The 19,498-nt window shown below is 37.7% G+C and overlaps 3 protein-coding genes across 3 annotated transcripts; 2 read left to right on the forward strand and 1 right to left on the reverse strand.

Annotated features, from left to right (window-relative positions):
• Positions 1–1,915: 1,915 nt before the first annotated feature.
• On the forward strand, positions 1,916–12,046 carry slc25a36b (solute carrier family 25 member 36b). Its single transcript, XM_079481620.1, has 7 exons — positions 1,916–2,380; positions 4,442–4,606; positions 6,191–6,268; positions 8,877–8,977; positions 9,898–9,964; positions 10,146–10,432; positions 10,520–12,046. The coding sequence occupies exons 1-7, from the start codon at positions 2,340–2,342 to the stop codon at positions 10,711–10,713; spliced, it is 933 nt and encodes a 310-aa protein (XP_079337746.1). The 5' UTR covers positions 1,916–2,339; the 3' UTR covers positions 10,714–12,046.
• A 393-nt stretch (positions 12,047–12,439) lies between these two features.
• Positions 12,440–15,548, forward strand: LOC306908590 (E3 ubiquitin/ISG15 ligase TRIM25-like). Its single transcript, XM_079481609.1, has 7 exons — positions 12,440–12,493; positions 12,702–13,289; positions 13,411–13,506; positions 13,678–13,911; positions 13,996–14,146; positions 14,227–14,286; positions 14,427–15,548. The coding sequence occupies exons 2-7, from the start codon at positions 12,714–12,716 to the stop codon at positions 14,966–14,968; spliced, it is 1,659 nt and encodes a 552-aa protein (XP_079337735.1). The 5' UTR covers positions 12,440–12,493; positions 12,702–12,713; the 3' UTR covers positions 14,969–15,548.
• LOC306908595 (uncharacterized protein) lies at positions 15,481–17,776 on the reverse strand. The gene is made up of 4 exons (XM_079481621.1): positions 17,772–17,776; positions 17,598–17,652; positions 16,976–17,063; positions 15,481–16,894 (listed from the first exon to the last, which is right to left on the reverse strand). The coding sequence occupies exons 3-4, from the start codon at positions 17,028–17,030 to the stop codon at positions 16,032–16,034; spliced, it is 918 nt and encodes a 305-aa protein (XP_079337747.1). The 5' UTR covers positions 17,031–17,063; positions 17,598–17,652; positions 17,772–17,776; the 3' UTR covers positions 15,481–16,031.
• Positions 17,777–19,498: the final 1,722 nt, after the last annotated feature.

Here is a 19,498-nt window from a genome sequence, read left to right on the forward strand (position 1 = left end):
TATCTACCTACCTATTGACCTATCTACCTACCTACCTCCTTACACATCCATCCATCTATCATTATCTGTATGTCTGTCTATCTATCTACACATCCATCCATCTATCTACCTACCTACCTAATGAGTCAGTGTTTCACACACATCCATTTTCAACCTGCCTGCTGTTCTGGGATCGTAAGATTCTTCCATAAGAGCGTGGGCAGCACTTAAAAATGTTTTAACCAAAATAACTGATCTGCTGTCATTTGCCATATCTCATACAGCTCAACACAGATTTGTATCTGTTTTCAATATTTTAGAAAATCGGACGATCTATAATTGCTGACACAGTTCAACATGAACCCTAAAATGAGTTCAAAAGTGTAACATTCAGAGTGTGGACACAAATAAACACAGAGAGATATTATTAGCTACAGGCTGGCAGATCAAAGTCCTTAACTGAAGAGGACAGCGTGTGTGAAAGGTTAATAATTAGACTTTACTAATAGACATGTTCAGTTCAAGGTTATTTTTCAATTCACTCTTCGGGGGAGATTTGGGATTTGTCATCAATGTCTGCGTTCTGAAGAAAGCAAAACACGACAGATCACTGATAGTCTGCAGGTCAAAGTACGGAAACTCAGAGGAGATTGAATCACTTTAAATATAGACATATCGGTTTACACACACACACAGATAGAAACATCATTTAAAGTTTCACTGTGACTAAAAGCACCTATTATAGTGACATACAAAATGCTTTTTCAGTACTTTCTGAATTAAAATAATGTCACTGGGTTTTTTTTACATTGGTGGTGTCTATGTTGATATAACAAGCAATTGTTCACATATTTAATATGAGGATGCCTATATGCATATTCTTTGAAATAGTTGTGGAAATGCTTATTGTTGGTATTTGTACTTGAATTAAATTGTATTAAAAGTTTCTAATACATGCCATTTTTAAAGAAGCATGGAAAAAATGCTTCTAGACCGTGAAAAACATTAACTCAATGAGAAAGAAAATAAGTCGACAATAGGTGGCGACACTGTACAACCAACAATAAATTAGAAAACTAAAGAAATGTGTCTGCGCTTAACTAAAGACCCAAGCAAGGACTTTAAACATGTCAATAAAACATTGAGCTTCTACATCCACTCCATTTGATTCTACCTAAAATATTTTAAGCAGTGTGCATTTTTCATAATATATATATACATATATACAGTACAGTAATATATATATATATATATATACGAGTTTGGTTCCAAAATGAGATCACTCAAAAATCATGTTTTTTTATTGTGCATTCTAATTAATATCAATCAAACTGCAGTTGTTTTGAGCCATAATAAATAAAACACTTAACTTAAATCTTATTTTGGAACCAAACTCATATATACATAAACCTATAACTATATATATAAATAAAGCTATCTATAACTCTATGTATATATATATATATATATATATATATATATATAATAGTCCACCAAAATGAAAGAATAAAGCATGCATTTCAATTGTTTTAAAGACATATCAAAAAAATTGTGTGTTGTATTTATTGTATGTTCACAGAATTGCCAACTCCAAAAAAAGGACTTTTAAAGTCCCATAGAAAACACGCGTTAAGACACAATTCTTTATCTTACACTTCATGACTTGCAAATGTGAAAGAAATGAAATAACTAGTAATTCTCTGAGACATCTAATCTGATTTGAATGCGACAAAACATTCACGCCTAACAAAATACGTGATAAAACGCATTTGCATATTAAAAATAAGACGAACAAATGAATCAGTTCTTGAAGAGCGGATAGTTCTTCTCATATATATATATATATCCCAGTCTTCACTAAAAATAACTCGTATATTTCTACAAACACAATATTTACAACGATTGCAAATACCACACGCGTTCACCCCCTTAATTCAAGCGCTGATCATGTGAAAGAGACGTGAAGATTACGCGGCTTCTGATTGGTCCGTGGACCGAGTGAACTTTGCTCGCGTTTACGTCGTGTTGCGTGCCTGTGTGTGTACATGAAGGTGAACTACGGACGGGGCAACTGTGTTTTCTTTTTTCATTTTAACCCCCCGGTAATCTTCCACTTGGACATCGACCCGCATCCGTGATATTTGAGGAGTTTTCGACCCTCGAATCACTTCAGCTCAACGGTCGAGGAAGGAACTATAAGCGGGGGGCAGTCGGAAGTGTAGCGTCGCTAAAACGCGCCGAGGTCGAATACGCTGCCTACAAGCGCCCGCTAAACTTTCTTCACCCACCCGCATGAGATCCACTCGGACACGGACACTGACACGGACACATCTTCCCAGTCCTGGAGAGTATGAGCCGAGATGAGCCAGAGAGACACACTGGTGCATCTGTTTGCTGGAGGGTAAGGTCATTTTACATATACATGCGCAACAGTTACTGCTCACACAGTCAGCTCAAGTATTGGAGTGTAAAGTTTGACATCCGTTTCTATAGTATTTAGATTTACGTCTTTTGTTTAATGACCTCACAATACACGTATCACCACAATGACATGTTATCCGGCTTACACAACTCCATACGTAGTGCACAGAGACTATAGTCATATAACGAGCGCGCGCACACACACTATATACACTATATACACACACAGTCATACACAATAACCGTCATACATAGCTTTGTATACTAATGGACTAGTTTGATGCACTTATGTTTTTTGTTGCCTATGTTGTTATAATTGCTTCCAATGTTTCCTCATCTGTATGTCGCTTTGAATAAAAGCGTCTGCTAAATGACTAAATGTAAAGAAAATACATTCATCTTACACACATTCCAAATATAGCCATAATACAACCACACACACACAGTGCAGCAATAACAATAACACACAAACGCAAGACACCCACCCAAAATATAGCCGTGAGACAATACACACACACACACACCCACAACATTGACATTCACAGACCATATTTACATCCAAACTCTTATTCAAAGCAACTTACAGTGCATGTGTTTCACGAGAATCAAACCCGTGACACAATGATGTACAGATTGAGTCATTCACAGCAGATTATTGACATAAATCTTCAATTCATCATTTGTACTAGAACAGACATGTGCTTCTCGTTTCTTATGCACTTGCATATATGGTGACGAGTAAATATACACCAGGTTTCGAAAGATGTCCACGCTGATATTTATAGCACAATAACAAAGAATATTCACATAAACATCGCTTTTAGGATAACATTAAAGGGGAACTCCTGCCCAAAATGACAATTCTGCCATTGATTTCTCACCCTCGAGTAGTTTAAAATCTGTATGACCTCCATTTTCCCCCGAAACCCAAATGAAGGTAGGTGTGGAATATTTCTGACTTCTCCTTAGATTCCAAGCAATCTTCCAAAACCACCTTCATTTGCGTTTTGAGGGAAAATGGAGGTCATACAGATGTTAGCCTACTTGAGGGTGAGAAATGAATGGCATAATTTTCATGTTTCCCTTTAAGGTTTTTTAATCACGGTTGTGGAATCGTTGAATCGAGCTGTCTGGCATTGATTCAGCTCCAGAGATTGTTGCCTAACCTCGAAGTATCTGCCCTCCGTGTAGTGGTCATAGTGATTAAAATAGAAACATATGCTTTTACACGCAATAAATCTAGATGTTTTATGAGGAGAAACTACACATGAATGCAAAAATAGCTGTTTTTCTATATATATATATATAACATATATAATTATATATATATATATATAAACAATTTGACTCATTTTATCATGGTTATTATATTCATGTTAGTAGCATATAAATGTTTTTTTTAAATATATTTTGCTAGTAACTTTATTATCTCTTATTATCTCTGTCTACTGTAAAATATTTTCATAACTGTATAATATTTTATCAATATTGTATTCTGTATTTATTCTAACTGTATATCCTGCACTTGCTAACTGCACTTCTGGTTAGACCGAAACTACATTTCCTTACACTGTACTTGTATATGTGTAATGACAATAAAGTTGAATCTAATCTAATCTAATAATTGTTGCATTAAACTTGTTGCAACTACATGTTTGTTGTTAAAGATGTCATGTTTTCTTCAGAATTAATTGAATATTCTGTGGTTTCAAATTTTCAAGATTATCGGCCCGTGGGGATGGATTGAGTTACTGTGTTGGGAAACCCAGATCTGCGGTCCTAACAACAATCACCTTTCACATTAGAGTTGAAACCCTGTCGCCCTCATTTACTCCGAATCCGTGTTTGCTGTTCAAGTCTCGTGGCGTTCAGATAAGCGCAAGAGATATAAATCAGGGGTCACGATTTGAGTAAATCAAAAGTGAAAAAAAAACATGATTGGGAATTCTCAGCAACTTAAATGTACTCTAATACACATCTAATGTAGCCTCATATTTACAAACCAATAATAATAATAATATTTTGTTTTTTATTTTTTCAGATGTGGCGGCACGGTGGGCGCGATCCTGACGTGTCCGTTAGAGGTGGTGAAGACGAGGCTTCAGTCTTCGTCCGTGACCTTCTGTATCTCTCAGGTTCATTTGAGTGCAGTTAATGGAGCCAGCGTGGCACGTGTGGCCCCTCCGGGACCCGTTCACTGCCTCAGGTACACAACGCCATGGTTATCATGCCTGTCACGTACAGTTTTAATCCACCTCTAATTTGGCAAACATCAAACCACCGCCTTTGAGTAAACATACACTGGGCTGCTCTGTATGTGTTTATGAATTTTTGTGAACACATTAATATTTACTCAGGTGTTTTAGTTTGACAGTGTTGCCGGGCAGCTACATTTAGTGAGTGTTATGTCTGCGCTGTGTTAGTGTTGGCTGTGTGTTTGTTTTAGCTTGGTGTTTTGTAAACATTTGATGGTTTGTGGTCCTGTAACGTAGGCATCGTCTTTCGCCACTGTTGTTTTTCTGAACATTATGTGCTGTCTTCACCACACCACCAGTAAAAATAAATGTAGTAAGAGGGCAAATGATTACTGTTGGTTTGTTCTTCAACAGCCGGGTTGTGTTACAGATAGCTTATGTAAAAGAAAAACAGCAGGTATTGCACAATTTTTATGTCTTTCTCTCTTATTCTCGCCCTCTCTTTCCATCCTTTCGTGAGTGTTTTCTTTATGAAGAATCTCTTCTCAATTGTTTCCACTCCCCTTTACAGGACTCCAGACTAACTATTACTGACAAATACTTTGATAATAGATAGACTCAACTCACAGAAAGTACAATGTGCCGTTTTATTTCATTTCAGAGGGATGTGACATTACTCAATACAAGGGTCATACTTTTTTGTGTTATCTGCGCTAAATTTTGGAAATATCTGCAGAATTTTGTGCAACGGTTTTATTGTTATTGTTAACCGTATATCTCAAGCATTGTTTGTGTTGAACATAAGACAAAAGTGTGAGGTTGTATTTGTTAACAATCATTTGTTTATGCATTAGCTAACGTGAATGAACAACGATCAATATAGCAGTTTTTCAGCATTCATAAATCATGAATTAACATAAAGTGCGATGAATAAATGCTGTAGATGTATCATGTGTTGTTTATGTAGCAGATGCGTTATATTACGGTTGTATTTGTTAACGTGTTACCATAACCAAAAAATGTCATATAGGTTTGAACGAAACCTGGTCCTGGTTTCAGCTGGAAGAAACAAACAGCTTTTTTTAATTCGATCAAGTCAACATTTATCTCTTGTAGCCAATTTAGTATCTGTCTTTGATTGACAGTTAAATCGCACACCTTTTTTAAGAGTGTCACACAAGAATTTGGATATCTTTGTTCAAACAAATCTTTCTGAGGTGTGTCCTGTGAGGTTTGCAACAGCGGCAAGCGTTTTAAATGATAAACTCGTAACATTTAAGGATATATTATCACCCCTCCGACCCTGAACGCACAGGACATCTAAAGTTTGTGTTCACCGTGTTCATGAATCCACATACAGAATGCAGCGTACAAAAAGTATTTGGATCTTGTTGGAGTTGAGTCGAACAGTTGTGGCATGTTTTTTTTAAAGACAAACATACGGCTCAGGCAGAATATTTGATGATGAAAAGTACCTCGTGTCATAAAGCTGTGCAAACTTGTAATAATAAAGGCGGAAGGCATTGAGACGTTTTGTCTGTGACGGATGAATTCCCACTGACAGATGTTGATGCGTTCATCTCTTTTTGTCTCAGGTTCATTCTTGAGAAGGAGGGAGCCCGCTCTTTATTCAGGGGTCTTGGGCCCAATCTAATCGGAGTGGCTCCATCACGGTGAGTTTGCATATACTGACACAACATCTTAATGTATCTAAACAAGATTTTATAAGCGTAAGTGTGAAGTGAACACCCATTCAGAGAACAGTGTGAATACAATCCCTGCTTAACTGGAAAAGCTACAAATGCGCAGGGTTTGGCCTGCGTTTATACTATTGCGTTTTCCTTTAAATAACGCCTAATTTCTGCTACGGTTACACCTGGCGTCTACACTACTGCAGAGTTTTTACCACACCGAAAACAGAGCCTTTTGGAAACACTTAGTTTGAAAACTCGGGGGGTTGCGTTTCTTTGTAAACGGACGAAAACGGAGACTCAAGAATACGCTGGCGTGGTTGCCCACATTCGCTCACTGATTGGGTCGTCTCAGCAGTCTGTATCATTGCGTTTGCTTCCCTGATTCGTTACGCCTCTGTAGACGACAATGACCAGCCCCGCAATGACCGCGTAAACAACAGGCTTGTTTAACCTCAAGCTGCGCTGCGTACACGAATCGACACGGTGCCATTACAGCAAAGCGAGAGCGAATCGAGAGCTGTATGCTTTTTAAAGCTCACTCACTATTGCTATGTCATTTGTCGATTGGTCTGCATGGCGCCTGAAGGAAATTATCCAAACGAAGTCCTTGCTTTTCCTTGCACTTGTATTGGTCGGTCTGTGACTAGTAACTAGCAACTTTCATCAACAACCAACTTATGTCTGTCCATACAACTGTTTACATTTATGTGCGCATGCCCACTCTGTTTGAATGGTCATGTGACATTCGTGATCGGTAATATAGTGTAAACACAGATTTTTCTAAAACGCAGGTGGAAACGGCAGTATTAACCAGGATCGTTTTCATTTTAAAACTCTGTTTCTGTACGAAACCACCACAGACTGTGCTGATGTCGACTCTATTGAGCATATGGGTTAGTGTCATAGAGCCATGCAGGGTTTTTATTTTTGCTAAATTTACCAACTCTCAAAACTGATACATATACAAACTGATACATTTTGGTTTGAAAATGCATATTTTTTATTCGGTCTGTGTTTTTGGTTGAACTGCATGATTTTGAAGACACAAATTGGCCGTGACATCATGCACATGTGTATTTTGTATGTGCCATCTACTCGATGTTAAATAAAAGTCCGTTAAACTGAAAAGCATTGCTACTTTTCTGCTGGGACATTATCCATTAATTTTACAGACTTTTCCAACGCAACACACTGCTGTGCAAAAAAGAACATTATATTCACAGTATATTCATATTAGAATATAGTACATTATGCATTATTGTTACCGATTTTTTTTAATCGAGTATTCAGCTAAAAAGTACTTTCTTTATTAAAGAGCAATAGTAAAACTGCTCTGAAAACGCGAGCCGTGCCACTTTCTCTAGTCAAAACCCCCTGGTGCGCACGCGGCATTCTGTAAATCTCAATGCGGCGTCTGCATTTAAAATAACAAACTTTTGAGCGCGCAAAAGACGCGATACGTGAAATGCCCCAAAACAGCATCACTAGCGATGTGTTTCCATCGCAGTGTGAAAACTTTGGAATAATGACGATGCATTTTAGTCATGTTAGCCATTCAGCCCCAAGGCAAAATGGTGTATGACGTTGTACCGCAGTAGTTCCAATTCGTTCTCCAGTTTGATAGCATTTAGTTTGTACATACTTCAGATTGCAATGAGATGGAATGTTTATCTAAAGAAACTCGTGACGGAAATTAGGTTTGTATTGACATCATGAAGAAATACAAACATTTACGTGTCCCAGAGTTCTTATATTACTGTACATGACTTGTCCAATGAGACTAGAGGAACAAAATTAACTGCTGTATAAATCATGAATATATTTTAAATATACGATATTTGCTTTTAGTTTATATTGGCTATCCGTCACCCTGCTTTTTCGATTCAAAACCCTTCTGAACCCTTCTACATATTCTGAAAGAAGACCTGATGAATTCAGTGTAAAAGATAACTGTGTAATGTGAGGATTTGTTTTCCAGGCCATTAAACATGTTCAGATCATTAAACGCCCGTGAATAAACCAGGCCCTGCAGTTTTATGCCACATCAGCATATTTGAGGTTTACCGCAACAATAAACTCCAAACAAATTCGACACGAACTCTGTAAAGAACATTACAACCTGGAAAATGAAATCAAAGAGCAGATAAATGGTTGTCTGTTCACTCCTTGTTAGAGAAGTTTAAGCATAAGCCTCTGTGTAAACAGATGTTTTACGCAGACGTTTGTACGATAAAGTGTTTCATGAGGCGTGAATGATAAATCTGTGCTAGTTGAACTCCGCGCTGTGATTGAAAGGACATCTTATGTAAACTTGTGTGTGTTAATAAGATGAGACGAGGGAACCGTGATCAGTTGCTGAGAGCATCAAGGGTGTTTTTCTCATGGTCACCATCTGTTGTTACCAATGCTTTTAGTTCCAGTGTAAGTCTTTGTAAGGTCTTGCATCACACTGAAGGGGCTTATTTCGCTATAAAAGCCTGAAAATGCCGCGACTGGCCAATCAGAATCAAGCATTCCAAGGAGCCGTGTTATAACAACTGTGTTGTACTCACCAGCGTTATTTGTTCGTCTCCCGTTTTGTTTACAGGGCTATTTACTTCGCTGCATATTCCACCTCGAAAGAGAGACTGAATGGTGTGTTTAAGGCCGACTCCACACAGCTGCACATGGCATCAGCTGCGATCGCAGGTAATTCTGAAGCAGCTAACTACATCATGCATTCTGGCTTCAAATGGGCTCGAATAGATATTTTGCGTAACATGGAAACCCCTCCAACTCATATGAATTGCATAGTAAAGAAAAGGTCCTCTTGTATATTTACAGTGTACTTGCCTATCAAAAACCTAACCCGCTACTAGTAATGACAGAGTTACACAGTGAATACAGTGTGTGTACAGTCAAATAAAGTACTACACCTCTTTCTGTATATTTCCTTACCAGTAAATGTCACAGAGCTCAGACGTCAAGAAATATTTTTTGTGTTAATAATGGTTGGGTGTTACCTTTCATCTGAACATTTGCCTGAAGAGAGGATTTAGTGTAATTGTAACATGCGTGTGTGTGCCTGTGAAAAGTATCCATAACACGCATACAAGCACGTCTTTGTATTTCTCAAGAATGATGGAATTGTACAAGCGCTATTTCTCACAATCTCTTTGCACGGACACTTGTCAGATGCATTTGAACCTTTTTATTTGTAGTTTCTATTCTCTTGTTGCACCTTTTAAGGGATAATTCCACCCCAAAATGAAAATCATTTCTTATCATTTCAAACCTGTTTGAAGTTCTTTGTTCTGCAAAACACAAAAGATTTTGAAGAATGTTGGTAAACAAAAACATTGTTCCCCATTCACTTCTACTGTATGGACGCTAAAGCAATGCCAGTCAATAGGGACTAATGGTTTTGTGTTACCAACATTCCTCAAAACATATTTTCTTTTGTGTTTTGTCATACAGGTTTGAAATGACAATGAGAAAATTATGACAGAACTTACTCATTTTGTGGCGAACTATCACTTAAAGGTGCAAATGCGAGCACTGCCACCTAGTGGACTTTCTTTCGAGAATATGAGTCTCTCATGATGTTATTTCTCTTCCCCTCCAATCAGGATTTACAGCCATCACAGCAACCAATCCAATTTGGGTGATTAAAACACGGCTACAACTGGATGCCAGGTAAATGCAAACACGCATGTAAAGAAGCATTTTTTAGCGGTAGCCTGTGAATGCCCCCATGTGCTGCATCCGTTTTAAAAGTTATACTGATGAAAGTTTAGCCCTGAATATAAAATGTTTCTTTGTTGTGGGTACTGTGGTTTGAAGGAACAGGTTTAATTTTGTCACATTTTTTGTGCAGGAAACGCGGGGAGCGTCGCATGAGTACGTTTGAATGCATACGACGCGTGTATCAAACTGATGGGCTGCGCGGGTTTTACCGTGGTATGTCGGCATCCTACGCAGGAATCTCAGAGACTGTGATTCACTTCGTGGTGTATGAAGCTCTCAAACGACGTCTGGTAAAGACCAAACAAGCAACACACATGGACGGAGAGCAGGACTCGAAAGACGCATCAGACTTTGTGGGAATGATGCTGGCAGCCGCCACGTCCAAGACGTGCGCCACCTCTATAGCCTATCCACACGGTGAGACTACATGACGATAATATATATAAGCGGCTTCATTTTCATTTAAAAAACTGTGTTTGAGCATTTTGTGTGTTTGTTCTGCAGAAGTAATCCGTACCCGGCTAAGAGAAGAGGGCAACAAGTACCGCTCGTTTTTCCAGAGTGTCAGTCTGGTGTTTCGAGAGGAAGGTTATCGCGCTCTTTACAGAGGACTCACAACGCACCTGATCAGACAGATCCCAAATACAGCCATCATGATGAGCACATATGAACTTGTCGTATACTTGCTTGATGGCTGAACGTCCGTGGCACAATGTGATGTCATTCCCATTTTGTCAGACGGTGTGTGAAAGACAAAACAAGACAGACTGAGAGATATGCCAAAACCTGGTGTGTTGTGAGGTTTCTCATAAGAAACAGACCGATATTAAATGTTTTTTCATTTTCTTGATTTCTCCCTCTCTCTCTCTCTCTCTCTCTCTCTCTCTCTCTTCTCCATTTATTGTTTAATATGCTGCTTCTAAAATGCATTGCCTTAATGTGTACTGTTAAAACCCAGATAGTTCAAGTTGTTCTTATGTTGACTGAACGTTGAGAGTTTTTACGGTGAACAAAGCTTCAAGTTCTGAGCTGGAATGGAATTGGAGGGGGTACGAACCGTGGCTCACTTCCTGTTTTGGAGACCAGCCAATCAGAATGCACTTGCCAGGTCATTTAATGCCAGACCAGCAATATCCTGACTCCTACATATATCTGCTTCTGTAGATGTTGTACAGTATGTTTTGACAGGTACTTGAACACTGTGCGCACACACGTACTTGAACTTTATTTGCAAGAAAAGACGTTTTTAAAACACTGTAAAAGGGAGGTGAAGTTCTTATCGGTGTGTCATAATTGTACATTTATGCATTCTCAGCCTCGGTGTGTGTGTGTGTGTGTGTGTGTGTGTGTGTCTACTGGACGGCCATATGCATTTGTTAACATAGAAAATGTAATAAGTGTTTTCTTCAGCAGCAAAATTCTATTGAGAAGATGGTAATCATTAAGATATTTAAAAACAGCACATGTGTTTTATTCAGTTCATACAGAGACAGACTCCTATCTAAGTCTGATGAATCATGTTGGTTTGTTTGGTTTCGGGTGCATTTAGTGTTACGCTCTCACTCTTTAATGCCTTTATAGTTTTTCAACAACCCAGTGTTTGTGCGTTTTTTTGTTTACAGTCAGTTTGTCACTTTCCAAATCATGTTAACAATTGTTTGTATGGAAAGAATAAACTAATTTAAAAGCAAAAAGGACAAGTAAGCTTTTTCATGCAACACATTAAGATGTTATACATCTTTGGACTGTTTTAGTGCGGAGTTGAAACGCTACGATACTTTTAATATGACTTATTAAGGCAAGTGTACCCTGTAATCCAAATACGTTTTTCAATACAACATTGATGACATAAAGCTAATATTTGTACTGGCCAGACAGTGATAGTATTGGGCTGTTGTTAGGCCTGTGTTTGTTAATATTAGTTAATGCGTTAGTTAACATGAACCGTTACATAAATAGCATATATATTATGTGTTAATTTGAACATTTAGTAATTCATTTTTTTATGATTAATAAAATAAGTTAATACACATAAACAAACAGATGTCTCGGTATTAATAGACATTAACAAAGATGAATAAATGTTATATTAACTATATTAGTTAATGTTAAGCTTGTGCATTTACTGATGTTAACAAATGAAGGGTTTGGTTACAAAATAAGATAAGTCCATTTTTAAACATTTTCACAAACCATGTTTTTTATTTTGCATTCCAATCAATATAAATCAAACTACAGTTGGTTTGTTTTGATTTAAGTCATTATAACTAAATAAATACAGCTAACTAACACACAAATTCATTGATTTTAATGAGTTATCTCATTTTGGAACCAAACTCTTCCAACACAACTTCATTATAAATGATTAAGTGGATGAGAGATTCTCACTCTGGCGACCCCTGCTGGTGGCACGTGCGCTGTGACGAACAGGAAGTGATGAAAACGAAACTTGACAAGAACTCGTGATTGTCGTTACAGGCAAGAACTTTTTACAAACCTTGTTAAATGATTTTCTTTTGGCATTAAACGAAACATTTTCAGAATACTGAAATAAAATAGATGGGAAAACCCTTAGCGTTATACTTTGATATAACCACAGACAGAAAAAGGAGAACTATATTTAACACTATAAATTTTCACAAAACTAATATGAGGCATCTGTTTTTAACATGGCTTTTTAATGCAGGTATGCTGAGAAATGGCAGAAAGTGAACATCACGAGCAGTTCATGTGTTCGATCTGTTTGGATCCTCTGAAGGAGCCCGTGACTATTCCATGTGGACACAGTTATTGTCTGATGTGCATCAATGACTGCTGGGGTCAGAAGGAGCAGAGACCGCCGTACCGCTGTCCTCAATGCAGAGAGAGCTTCACTCAGAGACCTCTGCTGAAGAAAAACACTCTTTTATCTGAGATGATGGAGAAGCTGGAGAAGACGTCTCTACACGCCGCTTCATGCTCTCAGGAGAACTCGAACTCTTGTGTGGAGTGTGACGTTTGCACTACAGAGAAGAACAGAGCCGTCATGTCCTGTCTGCAGTGTTTGGCCTCTTTCTGTGAATGTCACCTGCAGCTTCACTATCAGTCTCCTGTGTTCATGAAGCACAAACTGGTCAAAGCCACACAAGTTCAAGAGAGCGTTTGTGTTTGTCATGGAAAACTAATGGAGATTTACTGTCAGGATGACCACCAGTGCATTTGCAATTTGTGCATGATTGAGAATCATAAAGGCCACAGTGTTGTATCGGTAGAATCTGAATGGACGAAGAAAAAGGTAAAACCCAGGAGGACGGTTAAGAACCACTGTGTCGCCTACTAACTATATCAAGCTGGTATTTACTGTTGTTTTGTTTTATATTATTTGTCTATTGTCTTTGTATGTGTTCGTTCTCAAGGTAGTATTAGAACACACAAAAGTGACATGCACAAAAATGATCGATGATCGAGAGAGTGGTCAGCAGGAACTCAGCGAGGCTGTGAAGTCTTTTAAAGTGAGTATCAGTAAAAAACTGATGGAATCTGCAACTATGAATTCAAGAATGAATAGACCCACATCTGTGCTCTAACATAGAATAATCCTTATTTAGGTTTTGATACGATTTATGATACATTTAAGAAAGTTTTTACTGGTTCTCTGACCATCGGTTATCTTTCTCCTACAGATGTCGGCTCAAGAAGCTGCAGAAGACCGTAAGAAGGTCTTCACTGAGCTCATCTGCTCTCTTGAGGAAAAATGCTCAGAGATAAATGATCTGATCGGCGCTCAGGAGAAAGCAGAGATGGATCGGGCAGAAGATCTTCACAGACAGCTGGATCGAGAGCTGACTGAACTCAGACAAAAAAAGACGGAGCTCAAGGAACTTCTAATGACTGAAAATCAAGTCCATTTTCTGAAGGTAATTCAGCTTGATTTATGTTTATTTGAGAAGAACGTCTCTTGTGCGTGACAAATAATGTGTTAATAATTCATCTTAATGCAGGTTTTTCAGTCTGTGCATGTATTACCCACATGTGAAGACATTCCCATCATCCAGCACCCTGTTGTGTCATTTAAAGGCGTTTCAATTTCAGGATTCAAAGAGGCTTTGGCAGAGATCTGTCAGAAGGAAACAGACAAAATATCTCATGAAGGTTTGTTGTGCTGTGTTTTCATTGACGTAGAAATACTCTTACAAATGAACAATAGAGGTTTATTTCTAATTGTCTTTTAGTGTCACAAGTCCATATAGCAGAACCTCCAGAACCAAAGACTCGAAATGATTTTTTGCAGTGTAAGTTGATCTGTTGATTCTTTAAAACAAACATATACATTGAGAAATATTAGTGCACGTGATCTACAATGATGTGGAAATAAACAGTATAGCCTACCAGGTTATTCAATATTATTTTTTATGTTTATTGTGCTCCCCAGATTTTTGTCAACTTCAAGTGGATCCAAACACTGCAAAAAATTGTCTGATCCTGTCAGATTGGAATAGAAAGATATCATACACAAATGAAGACCAACAGTACCCTTATCACCCAGATCGATTCAATTCCTTGTGTTATATCATGTGTAGAGAGGCATTGTGTGGTCGCTGTTACTGGGAAGTTGAGTGCAGTGGTAAAAATTGGGCTGTTGGAGTTTGCTACAAAGGAATGGACCGTAAGGGAATCAGTGATAGCTGCAGACTCGGCTTTAACAAAAAGTCCTGGAGATTTGGCTATTATAAGGAGCAGTTTGGTTTTATTCATGATAAAGTAAGAACACCTCTCGTTGCGGCCTCTAGAATCGGGGTGTATCTGGATCATAAGGCAGGAACTCTGTCATTCTATGACATCACTAAAACAATGACCCTCATGTTCAGATTCCAGACGTCATTTACAGAGGCGCTGTACACCGTGTTTCAGATTATTCATGTTTCATCTGTTAGGATCATAGAGAGGGAAAGAGGGCAGAAAGAAAACTTGTAAACACAGTATGCATCACACAATTGTAATGCACAAATTGTTTTATTTTATTTAAAAGTCAGTGATACATTTGGGGTATTTTCTAATGACACAAAATGTATTGTGTCTCTTGGGAACACAGACCACCTTCACTGAACCGCTTTATCAAACATTCAGGATCACATCAGGTTCATGCGTCACAATCCTAGACATGGAAATAATTCAGAAAGACCTGTAATTCAGCCAAAGTGTGTAATCTACATATTATTATTATCATTGCACTTTCTATTGTTTTATTTACCTTAAAAGTAAACACATTTCTGTTATGTTGAGAAGACCTAAATGGTGTCTGTAAGGCTTTGCTTTGTAATTACGATATAATAAATAAGAATACGAATTCATGTTTGCTTATTCAATTCAGTCTGTGTTTCTGTAGAGCTGCCATTGCTAAAAGTAAACTACTCAATTACAGAAAATAATACAAAGATTCTTTCAAAAATACAATTCATAGTGATTGCCACTTCTTTTCCTTTTTTCAAATAGTCGTTCTTTTTTGTAAAAATTAAAAATATAGATGCTAATAAAAACAGCAGCAAGGTTATCTAAAGTGAATTAAAATGTTATTTAACCACAAGGGGTTTATAAATTGTGTTATTAAATCACGTCTAGTCTCTTAACCTTTTATCGTGGCTGTGATAAAACGTAGGTTTAAAAGTTTGGGTTAGTCCTGTTTTGTATGGAGGTTTAGCAAAAAGGCTCAACTTCATCACACAAACATCTGACATCAGATGTTTTTACACAGCAGATTTTCACCAGATCTTTAGAAGACACACCGGTGCTACCCCTTACCTTTTTATTATCGTTGTCATCGAATGAATTACACAAGTTTAAAAAAAGAATACCAGTTATATGAAAGTCCATCACTGTGGTTACAGGAGTCATACAGGAACAGAATACAGACGGTATTTCACCTGTGAGCTGCTGTGTGAACAGAATGTTTGAAGACTCACATCTGTAAAGACAATCCTTAACACTGACGGTGTGAACAGAGCCACTGTCAAACACTTTCTACACCCACAAGACATGCTTACGAGAGCTCCTCAGTGTGAATTCTTATGTGGACATTAAGATACCTTTTGGTTGTGAAACTCTTTTCACACTGTGGACATGCGTGCCGCACTCCGGTGTGAGTTGTCAAGTGGTTTTCAAGACTTTGCTTTCTTGTGAAGCTCTTTCCACACTGAGGACAGGCGTAGGGTTTTTCTCCGGTGTGAACTTTCAAGTGGTCATTAAGATGACTTTTGGTTGTGTAACACTTTCCACACTGAGGACACGCGTACGGCCGCTCTCCAGAATGAGCCGTCATGTGGTTTCTGAAATTATTTTTCCTCGAGAAACTCTTTTCACACTGAGGACAGGTGTACGGACGCTCACTAGTGTGAATTCTTATGTGTTCCTGAAGATCACTTTTTCGCCTAAAACTCTTTTCACACTGAGGACAAACATACAGACGTTCTCCAATGTGCATTTCAATGTGCAAAGTAAGTCTTCCTTTGCTCGGAAAACCCTTTTCACATTGAGGACATGTGTATGGCATTTGTCCAGTGTGAGCTATCATGTGATTTTTAAGACTATGTTTGTGTGTGAAACTCTTTCCACACTGTTGACATGAGTATGGTTTTTCTCCGGTGTGATGTCTCATGTGGACATCACGATTACTTTTGGTGGTGAAACGCTTTCCACACTGCGGGCACGTGTGTGGGGGCTCTCTGTTGTGATTTTTCCTGTGGATGTAAAAAGACGTTTTGTTGGTGAACCTCTTTCCACACTGAAGGCATGCGTATGGTTTTTCTCCAGTTTGAATTCTCATGTGATCAGTAGGTTCTTCATTTTTTAAATTATTTATTGCCGACAAGCTACCAGTTGACATTTCTTCCACTTCCATTATATCTAAAATGAAAAAAATGTACACGTTAAGTTACTTTAATGTTCCTTACGATCATCAATAATGAATCTAGAATGAACACAAACCTCTTTGTTCTGAAGTATCTTCATTTTTTATTCTGCATGGCTCTGTATTACTCATGTCTGCGCTCTTCTCTTGCGTAAATCTTGATCTCTGTGTGGTTCAAAATGAAAAGTTTTAATAACGAATCTGTCTTTCTGAATGAATAATTGATTCTCACACACATCACAAAAACAGCATTTCATTATTTCAAACAAACAGATCTATTAAATAAACATTTTCAGATACGTTTTTTTTAAATGGTGCCTTACAACATCCCAATAGCAGTTTATTTACTTGCCAAAATGCCAACACTGATTTAAATGATATTTATATAACATATATTTGAGCATTGCAATATAAATGAACACTGTATCAGCGTTTAAACAGCTATAATGCATAAGAACTGAAAATATACAAATGTATATTAATGTGTATTAAGTTAAGTGCGTGTGCATTAAAAAGCCTTAAATAACCGCGGTTGTCGGAGTAGTTTAAAACGCATATCGGCGTTTGTTGAATCGGTATGAATTAGGTTGAAAATAAGCAAAACAATCTCGCAACTGCGCACGCGGAGAAAATGTCAAGTAGGAATATGTGTCCTAATAATAAAATCGCATTTAATTGACATCTTTGCAGTGCACTAACCTGTCTTAAATAAAGTATTGATGTCCAGCGGTCCTCTTCACCTCCATCAGCGTTGCTGACACACAGATTAATATTTGTTTTTAATGAATGTCAGGGTTTTTTGTTAGCCGTTATAGTTCTTGCAATATTGGAAGTATTACATGCATACATACATACATACATACATAGGCCTACATACATGTCCTTAAAATATCTCTGGTTTCAGTCTCGCTTCTTCTTCTTCTTTTAGATTTGTATGGCGGAAACAAACGTTAAGTGCATTTCCTACATATGGACCGTGTCCGAAATAGACCCGTAGCCTATACCCTAATATCGTGCACTGTTTAAGGGGACATCCATTTTATAGTGGTGTCGCAATTCATAGTGGACATTATTGAGTGCACTCGTTCGATCCCAGGATGCATCATAATACCGACAACCGATGTACACTCGCGGCTAGCTGCTAGCTCGCGCCGAATGAATTCCCGCGTCTCGGCAGAAGATGGCGCCCGCATCGTTTCAAGAATCTTCTCAGTCGTTTTCACACGCCGTTTAAAAGCGGATTATGTGAGTGAACTAATGTTTGGAACCCACACAATGAGCGATTATTTCCTGAATTGTCCAGAGATGTATTCATCTTTTTCCCCTTCAGGTAATAATACAAACATTTTATTCGTGTTTTAATCCGAACGTTAAATCTCCCCTAGAGGAAAACCATTTTAAAATGCTCAGATCCAAGATATTGATTGTAAACCGGCTCGGTTTATTCCATATCAATTCTGTTTCACTTTAAATTCTACACACAATGTTCCCCTTGCAATTTAATCTCATCTAAATTGACGGATATTGGTGATGCGTGTTATTTTTGTATGCAGGAGGAAAACTTTGCTCATTTATTTAATAACTGTCCTGTAACTCTTACATTTTGGTCTGATGTTAAGCTCCTTTTTATGATATTGTTTATACGTCTCAACGATGTTATATGTTCATGAATGTAAAATGTTTGATTATGTGGTGAATTTCTATATTTTACATGGCAAATGTTAAATTCATGAACAAAAGTTTCTCAAATCTGCACTCAACTGCAATTTACTTTTGTTAGAATTGGAGAACTCAAAACAATCTCTATTGCTTATAAACAACCAAAAATATGTCAAGTTGTTCAAATATATGCAGACGTTTTTTAACTTATATTAACCATACAGTGTTTTATGGATGCTCGTTTTTTGTGTGTATTTAGAATTCGTCCATAGCAAGGAGGAGAAATATGTTGTTTTTTCTTTCTCTTTTTTCTTCTTTCTCTTCCTCTTTGTGTGGTCTCTATATAATATTGTTGTTTTAAAAAATTTAAATTTGAAAAGAATAATGTTGGAAATAGTGAACGAGGGAATAGTTGGAGATTTAGGACACAGCCATGCATTTCCACTTCTTGGTGTGTTAACTTCTTCGTTTTACTCGCGGCTCGCATTCACAACTCGCGCATTAGCGCCATCTACTGTAGGTTGTGGATCGGAGATAAATGACTGTTCAAGACTCAAAGCTTTGATGATGCTGCGTGTTCTGCTCCTCCATCCTGCATCTCCAGCACTACTGAATCTAAAAGACTCGTTATTTTTAAAGAGATAAGCTCTTTTCAGATATTGTATTATGCTAGATCTGTCCTTCAGCAAGATTTAAGAACTTCTTTAAAGACAACTCCTGCCTCACTATCCTCTGAAATCCCTCTTTTAATATATTTCTAGCTTTGACATATTCACTGGTGGGATTTACAAAAGGAGAGGATTGGTGTTTATACTGATATGGATAGTGTTCAAGATAAGGATGTCTGGATATCTTATCTAATGTCTAAAACTAGTTCACAATGCACCTGTTGTAAGCTTGCAAAGCTTTAAAACGACACAATATAAATAACATGAATACAA

This window comes from Barbatula barbatula (genome assembly GCF_947034865.1).
Source record: "Barbatula barbatula genome assembly, chromosome: 19".
Lineage (NCBI taxonomy): Eukaryota > Metazoa > Chordata > Actinopteri > Cypriniformes > Nemacheilidae > Barbatula > Barbatula barbatula.

Excerpts from the sequence above, each read along its gene's own strand:
- slc25a36b (XM_079481620.1), top strand. The coding sequence starts at position 2,340 with ATGAGCCAGAGAGACACACTGGTGCATCTGTTTGCTGGAGG. Across the intron at positions 6,269-8,876 it reads ATCGGAGTGGCTCCATCACG|GGCTATTTACTTCGCTGCAT; the intron begins GTGAGTTTGCAT and ends TTTTGTTTACAG. Across the intron at positions 10,433-10,519 it reads CTCTATAGCCTATCCACACG|AAGTAATCCGTACCCGGCTA; the intron begins GTGAGACTACAT and ends TTTGTTCTGCAG.
- LOC306908590 (XM_079481609.1), top strand. The coding sequence starts at position 12,714 with ATGGCAGAAAGTGAACATCACGAGCAGTTCATGTGTTCGATCTGTTTG. Across the intron at positions 13,290-13,410 it reads CTGAATGGACGAAGAAAAAG|GTAGTATTAGAACACACAAA; the intron begins GTAAAACCCAGG and ends TTCGTTCTCAAG. Across the intron at positions 13,507-13,677 it reads AGGCTGTGAAGTCTTTTAAA|ATGTCGGCTCAAGAAGCTGC; the intron begins GTGAGTATCAGT and ends TTTCTCCTACAG.
- LOC306908595 (XM_079481621.1), bottom strand. The coding sequence starts at position 17,030 with ATGAGTAATACAGAGCCATGCAGAATAAAAAATGAAGATACTTCAGAA. Across the intron at positions 16,895-16,975 it reads AGATACTTCAGAACAAAGAG|ATATAATGGAAGTGGAAGAA; the intron begins GTTTGTGTTCAT and ends TTTTCATTTTAG.